Raw genomic sequence first — 22,105 nt, 5'->3', positions numbered from 1 at the left:
TCCATCCGAGCGCTCCAGACTAGTTGAGCCGTGAACCATTGATCAGTCCATCCAAGTGTTCCAGACTAGTTGAGCCAGGAGCCATCCAAGTGCTCCAGACTAGTTGAGCCGTGAACCATTGATCAGTCCATCTGAGTGTCTTGCTTCAGATGACTTTCAGTAAAGTACATGTGAGCCTTCAAACGCTTTTTCCGGAGCAATGGTTGGGAGGAAAAAAATCGTAGAAGCATACAAGCTTAAAAACTGTACCCGCCGGCCACCGTCAAGCATGGCTGTGGTATTTACTGTATAGTTAATTATTGTGTATGTGGATGCTTCTCTTCCTGCGGCACACAGGATCTTGTCAAGGTCCAAAGAATCATGATCTTTGATTAATACGTGAAGGAATCAGCTGATTCACCACAGCTGGTAATGACAACAGGACAAAGATCTGACACATAACATCAAGGCAGTGAAGAAATAGTTAAAAGACAATAGTGTCGGTGTCCGAGAATGGTTCAGTCAGTCCTGAACTGAGTAAACCTTGGGTATAATTTGAGTTAAATGAAATTCCGTACATCTGAAGATCACATTTTTTTTAGTGTGTATGTTTCTGCCTCTTGACAAAATGCATTATTTTCATCACAAAAATAAATAAAAGAAATCCCCCAAATTAACTAGGGTATAAATAACTGTGAGCTTGACTGTATATTTGACTTAATAATATAACTCTCAATTAGGTATTGATGTCTGAGCCAAGAAAGCTGAGCCAGAAGCTAAAGGTTTGGTTCGCCGAATACTGGAACCTCTCGGATTTTATCGCCATCCTCCTTTTCCTGGCTGGACTGACATTACGCTGGTGCAGTGATCCCTACCGCACAGCAGGGCGCATTGCTTACAGCCTGGACATCATCTTCTGGTTTGTCAGGGTGGTGGATCTATTGGCTGTTAATCAGTACTCTGGCCCTTATGTCACCATGATCATGAAGATGGTGAGTTAAAATGTACCTTTTTGGATATTTAGAGAACTACAATAGAGGAGTTTAACTCGCTTTTTTTCTCTTCTCATCAGACAAGTAACATGTTCTTCATTGTGGTGATGATGGCGATCGTGCTGCTGAGCTTTGGGGTGTCCAGGAAAGCCATCCTGTCACCAGATGAAGATCCATCTTGGAGTCTAGCTCGAGATATTGTCTTCCAGCCCTACTGGATGATTTATGGCGAGGTCTACGCAACAGAGATAAATCGTCAGTTATTTATTTTAAAATCCTCGCTAAGTAGCATTTTATCCCCTTGTTTATATTTAATCAAAGCAGTAAAGTTCATCCTTATCCATAAGATCTAAGAAGAAAATTGCAGAGGGTCGTCAAAATAGTCACATAATTTATTTATTTATTTATTTATTTATTTATTTATTTTTTTTATTTTTTCTTAAGAAAAATAGTCACATAATTTACATGTTAATCCCATGTCTGCTCCTAGATGATTCAGAACAGGAGTGCTCATAGCTAGTTCTGCAGTATCCCTCTCCAGCATGTTTTTTGTCCCTCCCTGTTTCAACACACTTGATTGTAAAAGGTTGCTCATGATCCAGCCTTCTTTGGAACTGCATGCTATTTTTGTGCAAAAAGTTTTCTTTTCAATCAGTTCAGTATTTGATTTGTTGTTGTGTATGTGCATGTGTGTCTCCACAGCATGTGATGATGGTCAGCCATGCCCTCCTGCTTCATTCCTCGCGCCATTCCTCCAGGCGGTTTATATGTTTTTCCAGTATATTATCATGGTCAACATTCTCATTGCTTTTTTTAAGTAGGTGTCTTTCTGCAAAATTTGTTAAGGTTGAAGTAAGAAGAAATTATTAAATTGAAGTTTTCTTCTTCTCAACAGCAATGTTTACTTTGAGATGGAATCAATATCTAGCAAACTATGGAAGTATAACCGGTACAGATATATCATGACGTACCAGGACAGGCCATGGCTCCCACCGCCTCTGATCATTCTCAGTCATGTAGCTTTAGGAGTGAAAGGCATTTACAGGAAGTTTAGAGGTGACCCTGAGACTGAAGAAAGAGGCTCAGGACTTAGTAAGTACTACAGTGTGTTCAGTGATTTTCATCTTACAAATACATTTATCTGTGGTATTGTCTCGCTTTTGTCTTCATCAGAGCTGTATCTTGGCCACCAGGACCGGAAGAAGCTTCATGAGTTTGAGGAGAAATGTGTTCAGGTCTACTACTATGAGAAGAGTGAATGTCTCCACAGCAATCAGATGAACAGGATCAAAACCATTGCAGAGAGGTTGGATTGGTTTTGTACTTAATCAGCATTTTCATTTTTGGGTTACAATTTACTTGAAGATTTATACATAAAGGCTGACATTACGCTGTCATTTATATGACATAACACCTGTCATTAGCATGAATAAGGTGTCATGAAGGCTGTCACTGTGTGTCATTCTTTACCCTAACCCCAACCCTACCCAGGGGGTCCATACAGACACAGAATGGAGAAGGTACACCCAACCCCCACTTCTGATTCTTGTCTCATTCTTACTACACCACAGCACTGACGTCACATATATACAGATACAATATCACAAACGTTTTTGATGAGTGACACAAGGAAGAGAGGAACACGAATGACAAGCGTTGGCCCGTGCCTGCCTTTGATTCCCTATCTGACTGGGACAGGCTCAGAACTCCCCGGTGGGTCTCATTGAGAAATAATCATTACCTTACCTAACCCGAACCCCACTAGATCTCTCGACCTAACCCAAAAAATGTCAACATAGCTTCAAAGGTGTCATAATTTAGCAAACAACACTTAATGACAGCCTTCAAGACACCTTATTCAAGGCACTAATTCAGTGCCAGCCATTTTCAAAATTTCTACCCCCTCAGTGCCAGCCATTTTAGAGCATTTTGACAATTTTTTAAATTTTTCCAAGCCTCTCCCTCCATCAATCTCCACACACGCAACTTCCTCCTCCTCCCGTACATGACGAGTGTCACCGCTTGCCCCGTTTTTTTTTTTTTTATCATTCTATCTCACCATCGCCACACTCTCAATATTCCACTGAGGTTCCACACTGTCTTGCAAACTCTCTTCCGCTCACTCTGAGCTCTGCTCATAATGGGTGATCTCTCATCCAAAGGTGCGCTGCTGCCACCTACATGTCACCAGTTGGTCACTACATCATTGTCCAAGTTAGATATTCACCGGAGAGCTTCGTCACACTGTCTCCTCGTAACCCCAGCCGAAAAACACAATTGACGTCTATAGACGTCAACGGCACTAAACGTTACTAAACCAACTGACGTCTATAGACGTCAATGGCACTCAATGAGTATATGCTGGCGGCATAATTTCAGCCTTATGTATAAAACTATGTATGTATGTAAAACTATGTATAAAAAGTAATTGACTTGATTAGATTACAATTATCTTGTCCACTTTTGCAATGCATCGTCTATAAACTTGTGTATGCTTTAAAGTATATATTGTTTTTGATCCTCTAGAGCTGAAGAAATGTACACAACAGTGGAGGAGGTGTCAGAGAAAGTCCACCTTATTCAGGACAGTCTGTCTAAGTTGGATTATCAGTTCGGCCAGTTGCAGGACCTTTCAGCGCAGGCTGTGGACACTCTCACTATGCTCTCTGCCTCTGACAGTCTGCATCTGGAGGAGGCTCATCTGGCTCAGTGTCGCCTCAACGCAGCATCCAAGCATGTCCACCCTCACAGCTGGAGCCTCCAACATGGAAGCGGAGCAGATTTCGATGTTGTTAATATGCCGCGACTAATGGCAAAATCGTGTAGAAGTACCCCGCCTTCTCTGCTGAAGGCCTGCATCCAAGCTGCATGTCGACAGGGATCTCAGAAGTGGCATGGGGAAGAGAAAGAAAGCAAGGGAGGAAAATGTGGACATCCTGAGGAGGAAAAGGAAAGAACAAAGGAGGTGCTCACTGTGTCCTTGATGACTGATAGCTCAAAATGTTGTATTTTCTATGTTGCATGTTGTAGATATATTATCTTACAACAGTAAAACGACTACATCTTAGCCTTTACATTGCTGTAGATGTTGTTTTACTGTTTCCAAATTGTTTTTTAGGATTCAAAGGCTGCTGATGCTGCTGACCATTTCATTGAGAACCCAACGGGAATTTCTCGACCTGGATCTTTTGCATCGCTTTCTCAGCTTTTTTGTACTGGCCCACCTTTCAGTGTCTTGAATCAGACTCCCAGTGAGGCCTGTGAAATAGCCCGCTGTGAGCCTCCTTCCTTTCCTGAAGTCTTTGAGTCATTCAGTCAAGAGAAAACGTCAAGGGACAAGGACAAAGAAGACAAGCGAGAGTGGCAGACAACACAGGAGAAGCCATCCAATGTGAAATGCAATAAGTCTTCAAGCTGCGCTTTACTTCTGTTGGATTCTGAGGACATGCAGGAGGGTTTGATAAATCCGTCTTTTACTCTGGGTGAAAGCCAAACAAGTTCTAGGGACACATGTACAAGTCACTGTAGAAGGCTCCAGAAACCTGTGGGTACATTCATTGATCGTCCATACATATCATGCAGATCTCTGTCATCCAGTATGGAGAATGTGAATTTGTCTGGAGCACCGCTGAGTCCAAAGAGGGGTTCATTTCCTTCTCTGAATGAACCAATGATTAAAAACAGTTTGTGGTGTAGAAGGGGATTTGGAGATGCCACATCACTACAACAAAGCCGGGGCCGAGGTATTAGTGTGGAGTATATCATTAAATCATCTCCAGTAATACTTTCAAGCTGACTGGAGTGTGTGTGTGTGTGTGTGTGTGTGTGTGTCTTCGTGTCTGTGTTGACAGAGTGGTCCCAGTCCTTTGACTTTAGCAAAAGTCAGAACAGAAAGATGATGAAAATTCATGAGGGTGGGCCAGATGATGTAAAGTAGAATCGGCTTTCCTTTTTGTTGTTGTTACATTCCCCATAAATCATGTAACGGGAAACATCATCCTTATTTTTTAAAGTTTACCTTGGACTCCTTCCACCTTTCAGGTTTCAGTGCAATCTGCTTTGGCTAATGCTTCTTGGAGACGTGACCAGAGACTGAGAGGAGGACATACGTGTTGGTCAGCCTCAACCAGCCTCAGTCAGCTCAGTAAGAAAATATGATATTTGTTAGATTGATTGCAAAACATATAAATAAAGTAAAGCTGCCACACTTTCTGATGCAAATGTACATCAGTGACATCTGATGGACACTTAATGGATTGCTAAGGCTTTTAGTTTTTAAATTTTATGAACACGTATACTATTCTTTGCCACATAGATTTTGAACCAGTGGATTTGTTGCAGAAAAAGATGTTTTCCCACCAGGTAAATTTGTCTGAAACCAGTGCAGACTGTTGAAGGGACAATGTATAGGATGTACTGTATATTGTATTTGTTACATGTCAGTTTTGGGTATCTTCAGGATGTGTGGAGTCCTACTCATTCAGCATGGAACAGCTGGGCCCGACCCATGAATCAACGGTCTTTGTAAGTAAACTCATCTGACATCCATAAAAAAAACCAAAACAAAAAAAAACTACATCCAAAATTGGTTGAATTAAAATATTGGCAGAAGCTGTGACGTCTCTTTTCCCCCTGGATTTTCTTTTTTACAGGTTACAGAGTTTTGTGGCACCTGAAGGTATTTCTCAGCATAGAGTTTTTCTACATTTCTCTGAACTATCATTGGGTTATTTATTGTTGTTGTTTGTTTGTATTGTTTGTTTTTTTTTTCTCCAGCTAAAAGTTCATCATTTCAATCCACTGAGAATTTGTATCCACACTATTCAGGTATTTACTTAGTACACAGATGTGTGTCATAGGTTGGTTTGATAAACATAGACATATATACTTACTTTCACTTGTTTGTAATTTTTATTTGTGCTTTTGTATCAACAGCAGTGGAGAGAAACAATCTGATGAGATTGGCTCACACCATCCCCTTCACTCCTGTTAACATTTTGGGTCATTTTCTCTTTTTCTGCTTTGTTGCATATCTCTTGAAGTTTGCTTCTTTATTTTATTTTTGTTTTCTTTTATTTCATTTTGTTTTGTCCTCGCTCTGCAGGGGGTGAAGAAGTGAGTGTATACACGCTGGAAGCAGGCTTCTCTGAGGCTGGCCCTGAAACTGGCTGGATGCCTACCTGGTCCTCTCGGGGTCTTATTGCCCTGCTGCAGCCCATCTCCAGTAAAGAAGGCAATCTGGATGGAGGTCTCCGACAGTGCCGCAGGATGCTGTGTACTTGGGCGGAGCAGGAAGTTCTCAAACCTGGTCAGATATACGTGGTCAAAGCCTTCAGGCCAGAGGTGGTTCATGACTGGCAGAGACTCTTCCATGGTAACACAGCATTGCAGCTTTGTCTAAGGGTGAGCGTATGTAAAGGAAAGTATTGAAAACATTTACATTTATTTTAGCATTTTTTTTTAACACCATGACATTCCATTAAAGGAAATTCAGCAGCAGAGAGCAGCTCAGAAGATGATGCAGGTTTTCAACCAGGTCAAACCTGATGATATGCAACACTCTCCCCGGTGTGTCTGGGTCTTGTGATATGATAATATGATTTTCTGTGTTAATGCATAAGTCTGTCTCTATCGCTCTCTCTTTACATGCAGCAATGTCAATTTTTTATTTCCCCCCCAGATTTTTAAACCTTTCACTGATCCACGTGAAGTCAAATGGCCAATGGCTGACCATTGAAAGCAACATGAATGGTGACTTCAAGAAATACAACAACAAAGCAGGAGAGGAGATTACTCCCTGCTGTTCACTGGAAGAACGGCTGCTCGCTTTCTCTCACTGGACCTTTGAGTACTCGTGTAGAGAGCTGATTGTACTGGACATACAAGGCACATCATTCTACTGAGCACATTTGTTAATGTAGTGTGTGTATGTGTGACTTGCTAAGGGTGATTGTGTGTGTGTGTGTGTGTGTGTGTGTGTGTGTGTGTGTGTGTGTGTGTGTGTGTGTGTGTGTGTGTGTGTGTGTGTGTGTGTGGTTTTGTTGACAGGAGTAGGAGAAGAGTTGACTCATCCCACTGTGGTTATGGCAGACAACCAAAGGTAAAGAAATAACTTTCCATAATAGGGCTTTCGATCCAATTTTGTTAACAAAAATGATTAAAAAATCCTTTTTTTTTAAATGTTAAAATAGATTTTCAATTTTTACCTCTGCCAAGCACAAAGCACATAAAAAATTATATATATATATATATATATATATATATATATATATATATATATATATATATATATATATATATATTCTTTTTATTTTTTTATTTATTAACTTATTTGTTCATTTTCCCATCCACTCATCATAATTTCTCATCCACTGTGGAACTTCTTGTTGATGTTGTCATAGGTTCTCTCAGAGTCAACAGCTCAATGTTGACATGTAGTCCTGGTAATCCTGAGTTTACCATGTTACCGTAACCGGAGCGTGTTATCTGAGTTTGAGCTGAGTTTTTGTTCTCCTTTGGATGGTGTTGCAGTGGCAGCAGAGGTGAGATGCTTTTTGGTCCTGACAATGGAACTGATGCCATCAACGCTTTCTTAGAGAAACACTCCTGCAACGTCTGCTGCTGCCGACTCGGCCTAAAAGGTGAGAATTGCAAAAATAGTACTGGAGAGCGTATTATTCAGCTGAGTGTTAGATTTCCATTCAGACTTGATCTGTGATTGTGTACGTTTGTTTATCTCGGCCTCACATGTGCATACGCATGTATTTGTGTGTCACCTCTGTATCGTCACTCAAGAGGCCCTCTTGGCTTTGAGAGAAATCCCAAGTAGCTTCAAATGAAGACTGCACACACCAACAGCCAGCTAATTAAGCTGCGAGTGTTCGTTTATTTCTATAACAGTAGGGTTGGAGGCGGGGGGTGGGCCCTGCTTTGTGCGTTGTGCAGCACGGCCTTTGATTACATATTAATCATGTCTTTGTGCTGGCGACGTGCTGCTGAGACATTAGCTTTGATTAGCTATTAATTAACGTCTCTTGGTAGACATGATACCGGCATCTAGAGGATAACTGCACGGAAAGGAACTGTGCTCCAAAACAAACAAGCCTAGCAAACAAACACAGACACAAACATTCAGACACAGTTGTTTTGATATTTCAAAGGTACGTTGTGTTTCCTCTTCCTCTTCTTGTGTCCTCTCCAAAATTTCTCCCAACAAATCAAACCAAATTATTCATGCTGGATGCATGGACTTCCTCCCAGGTCTGTCAGTATTCTCTTTATTGTGTTAATGACTGTGTTATCGAAGTACAGGATTACTAACTGATGTTTCCGTTCAGATTTAAGGAAACGTCCAGACAGCTGTGAGGGGAGCAGGCAGATAGAGAAGGCATTGGAAAAGGAAAACCAGGAGACAACGTAATATAGAAATTACTTTTGAAAAAAAAAAATAGAAGAATATTATTATATATGAATTACTTTATAAATGATGGCTTTCTCTCAGTAATGTTTGGCAGTAATGTCTTGTTGAGTATACTTCACGAGAAACATCCTGTGTGTGCAAAACTGTTTTCAAGAGTAACGTTAAAAATACAATACTATTCTTTAAAGTTTTTCAGAAGTTCTAACAGTTACTGTGTATGTTTTAATTTTTTAAGCATGTATAATTAAAAAAAAGAAAGAAAATAAACAAACAAAAATGTGTGTTTATCACAAGATTGACTCACTCCAAGTTTGTTTTATTGTTCTCTAGTATTTTTCTTGCTTTGATTGCTTTACACACACATAATACAGATAAAATATTAGTTTAATTGGAGTTCTTATCTGAACATGGTGCATGTGTATTTTCCCCTCTGGGATGGAATGGCCACCTGTCCTTGATGCTTCCTGCTTTTCACCCTTTTATATGAATAGACCAGTGTAGAAGATGGATACCTGTATGCACAATATATAAATGGTGATAAGTAAATAAAACAAACGCAAAAACAAGCATAGATGCACCCTCAAAAGTTAATTTATTTTTTCTTCCCACAACAAAATGTCTACAAAAGCGGTAAAATATAGACTTTAACAAAAATCACTTCAGACTTTCACATTGTATTTACATCTCAGTGGAGGACTCACCAAGGCCCCTGCATAGTTCTGAACTTCAACCCAGTCTGTTCCCTCTACTGTGGGTGTTTGAGACGATTTGAAATGCATGCAAACATTGACACACACGCGAACACACTCACACTCTCCATTTTCACAAGAAATTAGATCCACAGTAGAGCTCATTGATTTGTGGGTAGAGTTCAGAGTTCAGAGTCCAGCAGAGTCACCGACAAATAAAAGAAGCATCAAAAGTAAGAACGGTTTGTTGGTGTAATGAAACAAACGGTTTCCTCAGAGTTCCCCGTTTATGATTGGTTTCTCATGTAAACTCACACAGTAAAGAATCTATGCACCATTCTTCCAAAACCGCCTCTCCTCACTAGCTATGGCACTTTAAAAAACAAACACAATGTTGTCTTTTGTTTTTTCCTTTTTAAAAAAAAAAAAAAGTTTCGTTTTGTTAGAAGTGTAAAAGCGGTTCTGCAGTTCAAGCACCTTTCAGGTTTCAGCTACAGGTTGCTACATTTTGTTGTAGTTGCTCTTGCTGAAACGCAAAGACATTCTAAACAATAAATTAACAATTTTAAGACTACTCCAATTGCACGTGTAGTGTAGCGCATTAAGAAAGTTTAAAAAGCATCGGGAGAGCAAATGCTGTCTCTCCTTTGTGTCTCAAACATTCACACTTGAGCTCACACAGGATTCTCAGGAATCAGTGAAGAAAGCTTGGAGTGTATTTGACAAAGCAAGGAAAAGTGATGAGAAATGTCCCGAGTCGTCACACATAATGACGACTGCTGCTACTGTGCAGTTTGATGTCATTCTGTCTTGATGTAGTTGTAAAAGGCGTATGATCGGTTCAGCCCCTGAAACTGAACAACAACTCCATAACATTCAGAAAAGATGACCCTCAGTGGCAGGTCGAGGGTCTCTGATCCGGTTTGATAAGGCCAGTTCAGAAACGGCTGTTGAACCAACTCACACATTCAGAGGTTAAAAACAAAATAAACATTTCAACAGTGACAAGTTTTATCTTCGTTGTGTATAAATTAGAGCATTTATTTAGAAACTTGTTCAGCTTGTAAAAAAAAAAAAAAAAAAATTGATGTGAAATTTTTCCTGAACCCACCGTGTCAAAAACATCTCCCACAAAAGTCACACCTTCATCATAGGAGAAAACACAAATAAGCCCCAAATGTTTCATTGCAATGAAACTTCATGCAAATAGAACAGAACAACAATAGGCTAATAGGAATAGAAGAATAGTAGTCATAAGAACAATAATAATAGTAAATAAAATAAAAAATAATCTTACAATGCAAACATGACAGTAGTAAATGCCTCCAGGTCTTATTGCTACAGTATCTTACTTACAGTGTTGCAATTCCACTCATTCTTTGCCTGCATACCCCCCCCAAGCCCCCTACTCCCTCTGATTCACAGTTTAACAAGGGAAAATATAAACATCGTTCACAAAAAAAACTTCATTGTCCGAGTTTGAATTCACTGTCCCAGCGCTGCTCCAATCACAGCTCACTAAAGGATTTCCCTCACTGTCCCGAAAGCAGCAAAAATAAACAGTAAACATGAGCGTACACTGGTGACGAGAGGCGCACGCTGAAATAACAGTGTTTGTTTTCTGTTGGTCTTCTTAAGCTACATATTAATGCTCGTCATATAATCAGGGCTCTAGAAAGATTTGAACAGTGAAATCATGCTCTACTTGCACAGACAGACAAACATACATCTATCAAAGCCTTGTCTGGGCAGATTCTGTTGCCGACATTTGTCATTTTACTCTAAAAAGATATTTTTTTTTATAATGAATTTGTTGTAAATTTTGCAAAAATATTAAAACCCTCTTTTTATGCAAAGTCAGAAAAAAGAGCTGCTCCCTGAGAGATGCTGTGTAGTGCATCCAGCTTTTATGCGCGAGTGATTGTCTTTATTTTTACACTGGCCTCTGATCTGTGGGTGGGGTCAAGGGAAAGTAGGCGGGACTTTGGAATACAGGAACAGTTTGATGAAATCATGCACAGAAAGAATGTGAGTGCCGGAGCTGCTTATCAGTGCTTTAGTTGTTTAAATGTGCTTTGGAGAGTTGGTGCGTTTGCTACAAGTGTGAATCCATCAGTGGAAAGAGAAGAAGTTACAACACTCGCTTAATGTTAGCAGGTATCAATTATATTGCTTCATTTCTCAAGGAAGCGCTTGTGGTTTTGGTGAGATCTCAAACGTTCTAGATTGAAAAGTAGTGCATTAATGATAATCTCAAAACACAAAAAGCACGAACAGTTGTGAATCTCACAAAATGGCCAAATAAATGATTGTGTAGGAGCCATATTGCTCATTGTTCTAATTTTATGGTTGTTAGAAATAATTTTGGTTGAATGGTCTGGGAGTGGGAGGGGCGTGTGGAGTCAATGTGGTGTTAGTTAAAATTGGATGAGAGTGGAGCCACACAGTCTTTTGACCTCTCTCTCTTAGCTCTCTCATTTTGCTTTTGTGGATTAACCTGTTGCTGTTTTTCTTCAAGTAAACATTTAAACTTTACTACGTGGTCCTGTGGATTTTTTATACGTATGAGGAGTTTTTTTTGGGAGCGTCAAACTAAGGCTGCACTCAGTGGACACCTACATTATTAGTCAAAAGACTTGCTCTGCATGGAAACGGATGAAGGAATTAACTAACTTTTCAAGGATTTCATGGACAATTTGGGAGGAAAACACGCTGTAAGTTGCATCTTTCTTACTCTGCCACGGACTTTCAGCCAGCTGCACGCAGCACAGCAGCCACGCATCGCTGTGTTTGTGTGTGCGTTTTGCTGATCTTGTGAGGACTTTCAGGAAGGCAGCACACCAGCCAGCATTGCTGTGTGTGTGTTTGTGTCTGCGTTTTGCTGCTCTTTTGAGGACAGAAGTGGGAACACGTATGTTAAAGGATCATTCTTCAAACGTCATTTCTACTGAATAAGTGTGGAACTTTCACTAGTTATGGAGGATCAGAACAGTGAAAAACGAAAAGTAAAAATGACTGAAAAGGCTGTTGAAGAGCACAAGACTAAACAAGTTAATGCACGTAGGCACAAGCTATCTCAAATAACAAGCATGGAAAAACAAATTGAGCAATTAATGGAAGATGATGACAATGTGGACATTGTAAAAAATAAATTACGTGTCGACTTCACCGGTTTGCAGCAAGAGTTTTCTGACCTAAATTTTAGTTTGCAACAATTTATGGCAGAGGGAGAATTCTTGGAAAATAAGAAGAATTGGTTTGATCCTAAAATTAAGTCAATGAATGATTTCTTCTGGAAATGTGAGGAATGGATGAAAGAGGTCATGAAACGCATTGAGCAGGCAGAAGATATTAAGTCTACATCTTCAAAAGTGACCACTAAACGGAGAAGTAGACTAGGATCACAATCTGGAAGTGTGTCATCATCATCTTCCTCAATCAGAATGAAGGCAGAAATGGATCGTGCAGCATTACAGGCAAAGGCTAAAGCTTTAAGGGAGAAGTTGGCCATAGAAAAGGAAGAAGCAGATTGGCATGCACAAAAAAGATGCAGAGAGGTTTTACTGCAAGCAGAAGAAAAACGCCGCGAAGCAGAGTTTGAAGCCGAACAAAAAAGAATGGAAGCGGCAATAAAAGCCAGAAAAGAAATGCATGCTATGGAGACTGCTCTCGCTGAGTCAGATGCAAAAATGGAAGTTTTGCAAAAATATGAATACACACAAGCGGACAGTGTTTTTGTTACTGATGCACAGATTGGTAAAACAGAAGTGATGAATGTCTTTCAACCACCATTACTTGATTACTCCGCTGCCAATGATGAACACTACGAACAGCCAGCCACAGCTATAAGAACAACACCCGCTCAGAAAGTCAAAGTCAATAATGAACCAGTGCTTGATAATTTATGCAAAGCCATCTCTCAGCAAGCCAATGTCACAGAATACCTTGTGAAGAATCACAAAGCATCATTACTTCCTGATCTCCACATTCCAATATTCAAGGGAGACCCACTTGAGTATAAATCCTTTATTAGATCTATCGAACACGGTGTTGAAGGCTGCACTGATGATGATCGTGACCGCCTGCAATTTTTGCTGCAGTACACAAGTGGCCAACCACAGGAGTTGGTTAAGAGCTGTATTCACATGGAACCATCAACTGGTTATGCTAAAGCCAAACAAATGCTAAAGGAATTTTTTGGTGATAAAAAAGAGAACACTGGATGCCTCTATACTGGCTAACTATAGACCAATCAGCAACCTTCCATTCATGGCCAAGATCATTGAGAAGGTGGTCTTCAACCAACTGAGTCAATTCTTAACATTCAACAAAATATTTGATAAATTTCAGTCAGGTTTTCGTTCTCATCACAGCACTGAAACTGCTCTGATTAAAGTGATCAATGACATAAGGTTGAACACTGATTCAGGAAAAGTATCTGTTCTCATTCTGTTGGATCTAAGTGCTGCATTTGACACTGTAGATCATACAATTTTGTTGCACAGATTGCAAACATGGGTTGGACTAAATGGAAAAGTAATGCAATGGTTTAAGTCATACTTGGAGGAGCGAAGCTATTTTGTAAGCATTGGAAACTTTGAATCTGACAGATTACCAATGTCCTGTGGGGTTCCTCAGGGATCTGTTCTTGGACCCCTTCTGTTTAGCCTTTACATGCTTCCTTTAGGACAAATTTTACAGAACTGTAAGGTTGATTATCAGAGCTATGCAGATGACACACAACTATATCTATCACTGAACCCAGATGACCATGGTCCCATTGAGGTGTTGTGTGACTGTTTAGAAAAAATAAACTGCTGGATGAGTGAAAACTTCCTTCAACTAAACCATGACAAGACGGAGGTGATTGTCTTTGGAAACAAGGAAAAGAGGACTGCTGTCAGCAATTATCTTGAGTCTCGATCTTTAAAAGCTAAAGACCAAGTCAAAAACCTTGGTGTTCTGATTGACTCAGATCTTACATTCAGCAGTCAGATCAAATCTATCACAAAAACAGCCTTCTACCACCTAAAGAACATCTCCAGAGTGAAAGGTTTAATGGCTCAGAAAGATCAGGAGAAACTGGTCCATGCTTTTATCTCCAGCAGACTGGACTATTGTAATGGTCTTCTGACAGGAATCCCCCAAAAGAGCATCAAACAGCTACAGCTGGTTCAGAACGCTGCAGCTCGGATCTTAACCAGAACAAAGAGGTCAGAGCACATTATTCCAGTTTTAAAGTCTTTACACTGGCTCCCAGTCAGCCTCAGAATAGACTTTAAAGTTCTGCTGCTGGTGTATAAATCTGTGAATGGGTTTGGTCCAGAATACATCAGTGACATGTTAGTCAGGTATGAACCCAGCAGGTCTCTCAGATCTATGGACACAGATCAGATAGTGCAGCCCAGAGTTCACAGTAAACATGGTGATGCTGCTTTTAGTTGTTATGCTGCAAAGAAGTGGAACAAACTGCCAGCGGAGCTGAAGTCAGCATCCAATGTGAACATTTTTAAATCAAAGTTAAAGGCACTTTTTTTCTCTACTGCATATGATTGAGAGAGAGAGATTTTTTGTCATGTTGTTGATGTAATGATGATTTTACTGATGATTTTAATTGATTTTACTGATGATTTTAAATGTTCTTATTGATTTTAAACAATTGAATGTTTTATCATGTAAAGCACATTGAGTTGCCTTGAGTATGAAATGCGCTATATAAATAAATTTGCCTTGCCTTGCCTTGCCTTGATGACTACAAGATAGCAGAAGCCTACATAAAGAAAGCCTTGGATTGGCAAACAATCAGGTCAGAAGATGGGGCTGCATTGCAGGCATTTGCGTTGTTTCTTACAGGCTGCTCCAACACTATGAAAGATATTAGCTACATGGAAGACTTGGACAACACAGCTAACATAAAAGCACTTGTTAACAAGCTTCCTTACAAGCTTAAAGAAAGTTGGAGAAGATCTGCTTGTGACATACAAGAAAAGACAAAGAAAAGAGCAAGTTTCCAAGACTTGGTTGACTTTGTCACCAAACAAGTTAAATATATGTTACATCCGCTGTATGGAAACTTAGAAACTACCACAGGCATAAAAGATCAAGTTCGACAGAAAACAAAACCCCAATATTCTCAAACATTCAAACCCAAGAAGGTATTCACAAAAGCCATTGTGCCCCCCAGAACTGAAAACAGAGGCAATACAGATAGTGACAAACAGGTAACAATGAAACCGAAACCTTTAACTGTGGACGCAAACAGTAAACCTTGTGTTTTTTGCAAAGGCGAGCATCACAACCTCACGGTCTGCAGAAAACTCAAGAGCAAGTCACATAAAGATAAGATTGACTTTTTGAAAAGCAAAGGTCTGTGTTTTGCATGTTTAAAAACATGGTCACATGAGTAGTAGCTGTAAAGAAAAGATCCAATGTCAAGAATGCTCTCGACTGCATCCCACATTGCTACACAAAGATTCACAAGAAGAATCACTGATACAAAGTTGAGAACAACAATCTATCTCAAGTGCTCTTGTACAAACCACTGAAACATTCAGCGTCACTGGGGCCGGTAAGGATGATTGTGTTTTATCAATCATTCCATTGTGTGTCAAAGCACAAAAGGGAACCAGGATAGTGGTTACGTACGCATTTCTGGACCCTGGTAGCTCTGCTACTTTTGCTACAGAGACACTGATAAGTCAGCTTAACATGCATGGACGCAATACAAGCATCTCATTGCGAACAATGGGAAATGAATCTGTGGTGAACACCTGTATTGTGACTGGACTGGAAATCAGCAGCCTTGAAGGCATGCAGTTTATCGAACTTCCAGAGGTATATGCACAAGACAACATCCCAGTAACCAAAGACAATATTCCCCACCAAGAGGATATTATCAGCTGGCCTCACCTAAAGGAGGTGAAACTTCCCACTATAGAAGCAGAGATTGGATTGCTCATTGGAGCAAATGTTCCCAAGGCGATGGAGCCATTGCAAGTGGTTAACAGCGTGGATGATGGACCGTATGCCGTGAGAACAATATTAGGCTGGACAGTGAATGGCCCTCTGAAAGGTGGAAGCGAAATGGACTCAGACAAACTGACAGAAGTTACTGCAAATAGAATCTCGGTGGCCAGGCTAGAGGAGCTCTGGCAACTGCAGTTCAAGCAGGACTTTCCTGATGCTGGACAAAATGAAGACATTGAGATGTCCAAGGATGATCACAGACACAAACATTCAGACACAGTTGTTTTGATATTTCAAAGGTACGTTGTGTTTCCTCTTCCTCTTCTTGTGTCCTCTCCAAAATTTCTCCCAACAAATCAAACCAAATTATTCATGCTGGATGCATGGACTTCCTCCCAGGTCTGTCAGTATTCTCTTTATTGTGTTAATGACTGTGTTATCGAAGTACAGGATTACTAACTGATGTTTCCGTTCAGATTTAAGGAAACGTCCAGACAGCTGTGAGGGGAGCAGGCAGATAGAGAAGGCATTGGAAAAGGAAAACCAGGAGACAACGTAATATAGAAATTACTTTTGAAAAAAAAAAAAAAGAAAAGAATATTATTACATATGAATTACTTTATAAATGATGGCTTTCTCTCAGTAATGTTTGGCAGTAATGTCTTGTTGAGTATACTTCACGAGAAACATCCTGTGTGTGCAAAACTGTTTTCAAGAGTAACGTTAAAAATACAATACTATTCTTTAAAGTTTTTCAGAAGTTCTAACAGTTACTGTGTATGTTTTAATTTTTTAAGCATGTATAATTACAAAAAAGAAAGAAAATAAACCAACAAAAATGTGTGTTTATCACAAGATTGACTCACTCCAAGTTTGTTTTATTGTTCTCTAGTATTTTTCTTGCTTTGATTGCTTTACACACACATAATACAGATAAAATATTAGTTTAATTGGAGTTCTTATTTGAACATGGTGCATGTGTATCTTCCCCTCTGGGATGGAACGGCCACCTGTCCTTGATGCTTCCTGCTTTTCACCCTTTTATATGAATAGACCAGTGTAGAAGATGGATACCTGTATGCACAATATATAAATGGTGATAAGTAAATAAAACAAAAGCAAAAACAAGCATAGATGCACCCTCAAAAGTTAATTTATTTTTTCTTCCCACAACAAAATGTCTACAAAAGCGGTAAAATATAGACTTTAACAAAAATCACTTCAGACTTTCACATTGTATTTACATCTCAGTGGAGGACTCACCAAGGCCCCTGCATAGTTCTGAACTTCAACCCAGTCTGTTCCCTCTACTGTGGGTGTTTGAGACGATTTGAAATGCATGCAAACATTGACACACACGCGAACACACTCACACTCTCCATTTTCACAAGAAATTAGATCCACAGTAGAGCTCATTGATTTGTGGGTAGAGTTCAGTGTCCAGCAGAGTCACCGACAAATAAAAGAAGCATCAAAAGTAAGAACGGTTTGTTGGTGTAATGAAACAAACGGTTTCCTCAGAGTTCCCCGTTTATGATTGGTTTCTCATGTAAACTCACACAGTAAAGAATCTATGCACCATTCTTCCAAAACCACCTCTCCTCACTAGCTATGGCACTTTAAAAAACAAACACAATGTTGTCTTTTGTTTTTTCCTTTTTTAAAAAAAAAAAAAGTTTCGTTTTGTTAGAAGTGTAAAAGCGGTTCTGCAGCTCAAGCACCTTTCAGGTTTCAGCTACAGGTTGCTACATTTTGTTGTAGTTGCTCTTGCTGAAACGCAAAGACATTCTAAACAATAAATTAACAATTTTAAGACTACTCCAATTGCACGTGTAGTGTAGCGCATTAAGAAAGTTTAAAAAGCATCGGGAGAGCAAATGCTGTCTCTCCTTTGTGTCTCACACGTTCACACTTGAGCTCACACAGGATTCTCAGGAATCAGTGAAGAAAGCTTGGAGTGTATTTGACAAAGCAAGGAAAAGTGATGAGAAATGTCCCGAGTCGTCACACATAATGACGACTGCTGCTACTGTGCAGTTTGATGTCATTCTGTCTTGATGTAGTTGTAAAAGGCGTATGATCGGTTCAGCCCCTAAAACTGAACAACAACTCCATAACATTCAGAAAAGATGACCCTCAGTGGCAGGTCGAGGGTCTCTGATCCGGTTTGATAAGGCCAGTTCAGAAACGGCTGTTGAACCAACTCACACATTCAGAGGTTAAAAACAAAATAAACATTTCAACAGTGACAAGTTTTATCTTCGTTGTGTATAAATTAGAGCATTTATTTAGAAACTTGTTCAGCTTGTGAAAAAAAAAAAAAAAGAATTGATGTGAAATTTTCCCTGAACCCACCGTGTCAAAAACATCTCCCACAAAAGTCACACCTTCATCATAGGAGAAAACACAAATAAGCCCCAAATGTTTCATTGCAATGAAACTTCATGCAAATAGAACAGAACAACAATAGGCTAATAGGAATAGAAGAATAGTAGTCATAAGAACAATAATAATAGTAAATAGTAAATAAAATAAAAAATAATCTTACAATGCAAACATGACAGTAGTAAATGCCTCCAGGTCTTATTGCTACAGTATCTTACTTACAGTGTTGCAATTCCACTCATTCTTTGCCTGCATACCCCCCCCAAGCCCCCTACTCCCTCTGATTCACAGTTTAACAAGGGAAAATATAAACATCGTTCACAAAAAAAACTTCATTGTCCGAGTTTGAATTCACTGTCCCAGCGCTGCTCCAATCACAGCTCACTAAAGGATTTCCCTCACTGTCCCGAAAGCAGCAAAAATAAACAGTAAACATGAGCGTACACTGGTGACGAGAGGCGCACGCTGAAATAACAGTGTTTGTTTTCTGTTGGTCTTCTTAAGCTACATATTAATGCTCGTCATATAATCAGGGCTCTAGAAAGATTTGAACAGTGAAATCATGCTCTACTTGCACAGACAGACAAACATACATCTATCAAAGCCTTGTCTGGGCAGATTCTGTTGCCGACATTTGTCATTTTACTCTAAAAAAATATTTTTTTTAATAATGAATTTGTTGTAAATTTTGCAAAAATATTAAAACCCTCTTTTTATGCAAAGTCAGAAAAAAGAGCTGCTCCCTGAGAGATGCTGTGTAGTGCATCCAGCTTTTATGCGCGAGTGATTGTCTTTATTTTTACACTGGCCTCTGATCTGTGGGTGGGGTCAAGGGAAAGTAGGCGGGACTTTGGAATACAGGAACAGTTTGATGAAATCATGCACAGAAAGAATGTGAGTGCCGGAGCTGCTTATCAGTGCTTTAGTTGTTTAAATGTGCTTTGGAGAGTTGGTGCGTTTGCTACAAGTGTGAATCCATCAGTGGAAAGAGAAGAAGTTACAACACTCGCTTAATGTTAGCAGGTATCAATTATATTGCTTCATTTCTCAAGGAAGCGCTTGTGGTTTTTTTTTGAGATCTCAAACGTTCTGGATTGAAAAGTAGTGCATTAATGATAATCTCAAAACACAAAAAGCACGAACAGTTGTGAATCTCACAAAATGGCCAAATAAATGATTGTGTAGGAGCCATATTGCTCATTGTTCTAATTTTATGGTTGTTAGAAATAATTTTGGTTGAATGGTCTGGGAGTGGGAGGGGCGTGTGGAGTCAATGTGGTGTTAGTTAAAATTGGATGAGAGTGGAGCCACAGAGTCTTTTGACCTCTCTCTCTTAGCTCTCTCATTTTGCTTTTGTGGATTAACCTGTTGCTGTTTTTCTTCAAGTAAACATTTAAACTTTACTACGTGGTCCTGTGGATTTTTTATACGTATGAGGAGTTTTTTTTTGGGAGCGTCAAACTAAGGCTGCACTCAGTGGACACCTACATTATTAGTCAAAAGACTTGCTCTGCATGGAAACGGATGAAGGAATTAACTAAGTTTTCAAGGATTTCACGGACAATTTGGGAGGAAAACACGCTGTAAGTTGCATCTTTCATACTCTGCCACAGACTTTCAGCCAGCTGCACGCAGCACAGCAGCCACGCATCGCTGTGTTTGTGTGTTTGTGTGTGCGTTTTGCTGATCTTGTGAGGACTTTCAGGAAGGCAGCACACCAGCCAGCATTGCTGTGTGTGTGTTTGTGTATGCGTTTTGCTGCTCTTATGAGGACAGAAGTGGGAACACGTATGTTAAAGGATCATTCTTCAAACGTCATTTCTACTGAATAAGTGTGGAACTTTCACTAGTTATGGAGGATCAGAACAGTGAAAAACGAAAAGTAAAAATGACTGAAAAGGCTGTTGAAGAGCACAAGACTAAACAAGTTAATGCACGTAGGCACAAGCTACATACAAGAAAAGACAAAGAAAAGAGCAAGTTTCCAAGACTTGGTTGACTTTGTCACCAAACAAGTTAAATATATGTTACATCCGCTGTATGGAAACTTAGAAACTACCACAGGCATAAAAGATCAAGTTCGACAGAAAACAAAACCCCAATATTCTCAAACATTCAAACCCAAGAAGGTATTCACAAAAGCCATTGTGCCCCCCAGAACTGAAAACAGAGGCAATACAGATAGTGACAAACAAGTAACAATGAAACCGAAACCTTTAACTGTGGACGCAAACAGTAAACCTTGTGTTTTTTGCAAAGGCGAGCATCACAACCTCACGGTCTGCAGAAAACTCAAGAGCAAGTCACATAGAGATAAGATTGACTTTTTGAAAAGCAAAGGTCTGTGTTTTGCATGTTTAAAAACATGGTCACATGAGTAGTAGCTGTAAAGAAAAGATCCAATGTCAAGAATGCTCTCGACTGCATCCCACATTGCTACACAAAGATTCACAAGAAGAATCACTGATACAAAGTTGCGAACAACAATCTATCTCAAGTGCTCTTGTACAAACCACTGAAACATTCAGCGTCACTGGGGCCGGTAAGGATGATTGTGTTTTATCAGTCATTCCAGTGTGTGTCAAAGCACAAAAGGGAACCAGGATAGTGGTTACGTACGCATTTCTGGACCCTGGTAGCTCTGCTACTTTTTGTTCTCCTTTGGATGGTGTTGCAGTGGCAGCAGAGGTGAGATGCTTTTTGGTCCTGACAATGGAACTGATGCCATCAACGCTTTCTTAGAGAAACACTCCTGCAACGTCTGCTGCTGCCGACTAGGCCTAAAAGGTGAGAATTGCAAAAATAGTACTGGAGAGTGTATTATTCAGCTGAGTGTTAGATTTCCATTCAGACTTGATCTGTGATTGTGTACGTTTGTTTATCTCGGCCTCACATGTGCATGTGCATTTGTGTGTCACCTCTGTATCGTCACTCAAGAGGCCCTCTTGGCTTTGAGAGAAATCCCAAGTAGCTTCAAATGAAGACTGCACACACCAACAGCCAGCTAATTAAGCTGCGAGTGTTCTTTTATTTCTATAACAGTAGGGTTGGAGGCGGGGGGTGGGCCCTGCTTTGTGCGTTGTGCAGCACGGCCTTTGATTACATATTAATCATGTCTTTGTGCTGGCGACGTGCTGCTGAGACATTAGCTTTGATTAGCTATTAATTAACGTCTCTTGGTAGACATGATACCGGCATCTAGAGCACAGTTACTCATTGTGCGGCTCGCGAGCCACATGCGGCTCGTTACGCTATAATTGGCGGCTTGAATGGTAGCTTACAGTTTCACAATGCCCATTTGCCTTTGATAAGTTGTAATAGATTTCACGCAGCTGAATCACGGAAAGCGCGAATGAAAGTGGGACACACTGTAGCCGTGGTAACACAGCCAAAACTTGACCGCGGCTCACGTCTGCAGGCAGGCAACGTATGCTGCCTTCAAGTGCTATCGTAATTATGGTTAATACCAAAAACCGACATCGAAATTGCACATGAACACCCACTCATGTTGTATTTTCCACTGGAAAACTGGAAAATCTTTATGATACCCGAGTTGCCGAGATGAGATAAACTTTGACCTTTCAACATGACGGAGAGCAAAGAAAACCTCCTGGATGCTGAGCATTGCATTATGTTAAAAGTGCTCTGCTGCTGTTAGTTGGTTAATCTGAAGC

The 22,105-nt window shown here is 40.0% G+C and overlaps 3 protein-coding genes across 8 annotated transcripts in view; 2 read left to right on the top strand and 1 right to left on the bottom strand.

The window, feature by feature from the left end:
* The window catches only part of LOC114469433 (transient receptor potential cation channel subfamily M member 6-like), a 37,709-nt gene extending 29,274 nt beyond the window's left edge, over nt 1-8,435 (top strand). For 3 of the 5 annotated variants that reach the window (XM_028456947.1, XM_028456948.1, XM_028456945.1), the window contains exons 21-40: nt 720-971; nt 1,052-1,226; nt 1,674-1,788; nt 1,867-2,063; nt 2,145-2,277; nt 3,498-3,936; nt 4,090-4,714; nt 4,823-4,899; nt 5,013-5,115; nt 5,287-5,333; nt 5,431-5,495; nt 5,624-5,649; nt 5,748-5,798; nt 5,907-5,972; nt 6,076-6,374; nt 6,457-6,539; nt 6,652-6,857; nt 7,020-7,071; nt 7,503-7,612; nt 8,309-8,435. In XM_028456947.1, the coding sequence (XP_028312748.1) occupies nt 720-971; nt 1,052-1,226; nt 1,674-1,788; nt 1,867-2,063; nt 2,145-2,277; nt 3,498-3,936; nt 4,090-4,714; nt 4,823-4,899; nt 5,013-5,115; nt 5,287-5,333; nt 5,431-5,495; nt 5,624-5,649; nt 5,748-5,798; nt 5,907-5,972; nt 6,076-6,374; nt 6,457-6,539; nt 6,652-6,857; nt 7,020-7,071; nt 7,503-7,612; nt 8,309-8,391 (3,204 nt within the window). In that variant the 3' untranslated portion in view covers nt 8,392-8,435. Of the gene's footprint in view, nt 1-719; nt 972-1,051; nt 1,227-1,673; nt 1,789-1,866; nt 2,064-2,144; nt 2,278-3,497; nt 3,937-4,089; nt 4,715-4,822; nt 5,116-5,286; nt 5,334-5,430; nt 5,496-5,623; nt 5,650-5,747; nt 5,799-5,906; nt 5,973-6,075; nt 6,375-6,456; nt 6,540-6,651; nt 6,858-7,019; nt 7,072-7,502; nt 7,613-8,308 lie in introns of those variants that run through there. The other 2 variants (XM_028456946.1, XM_028456949.1) reach the window with 2 other exon arrangements.
* gapvd1 (GTPase activating protein and VPS9 domains 1) overlaps nt 1-22,105 on the bottom strand; it is a 748,782-nt gene that overhangs the window by 691,192 nt on the left and 35,485 nt on the right. The window lies entirely within an intron of this gene.
* Nucleotides 15,868-16,855, top strand: LOC114469473 (uncharacterized). 2 transcript variants are annotated; one of them, XM_028457017.1, is made up of 2 exons: nt 15,868-16,345; nt 16,523-16,855. In XM_028457017.1, the coding sequence occupies exons 1-2, from the start codon at nt 15,891-15,893 to the stop codon at nt 16,548-16,550; spliced, it is 483 nt and encodes a 160-aa protein (XP_028312818.1). In that variant the 5' UTR covers nt 15,868-15,890; the 3' UTR covers nt 16,551-16,855. The 2 variants fall into 2 exon arrangements, with proteins under 2 accessions (XP_028312818.1, XP_028312817.1); XM_028457016.1 differs by having other exon boundaries at nt 15,868-16,449.

The sequence above is a fragment of the Gouania willdenowi genome, chromosome 9 (assembly GCF_900634775.1).
Source record: "Gouania willdenowi chromosome 9, fGouWil2.1, whole genome shotgun sequence".
In the NCBI taxonomy this organism is placed as follows: Eukaryota; Metazoa; Chordata; class Actinopteri; order Blenniiformes; family Gobiesocidae; genus Gouania; species Gouania willdenowi.
The sequence above is the reverse complement of the archived record's forward strand: the minus strand, read 5'-3'. Positions and strand labels throughout refer to the sequence as shown.

Excerpts from the sequence above, each read along its gene's own strand:
- LOC114469473 (XM_028457016.1), top strand. The coding sequence starts at position 15,891 with ATGCAGTTTATCGAACTTCCAGAGGTATATGCACAAGACAACATCCCA. Across the intron at positions 16,450-16,522 it reads ATGGACTTCCTCCCAGGTCT|ATTTAAGGAAACGTCCAGAC; the intron begins GTCAGTATTCTC and ends GTTTCCGTTCAG.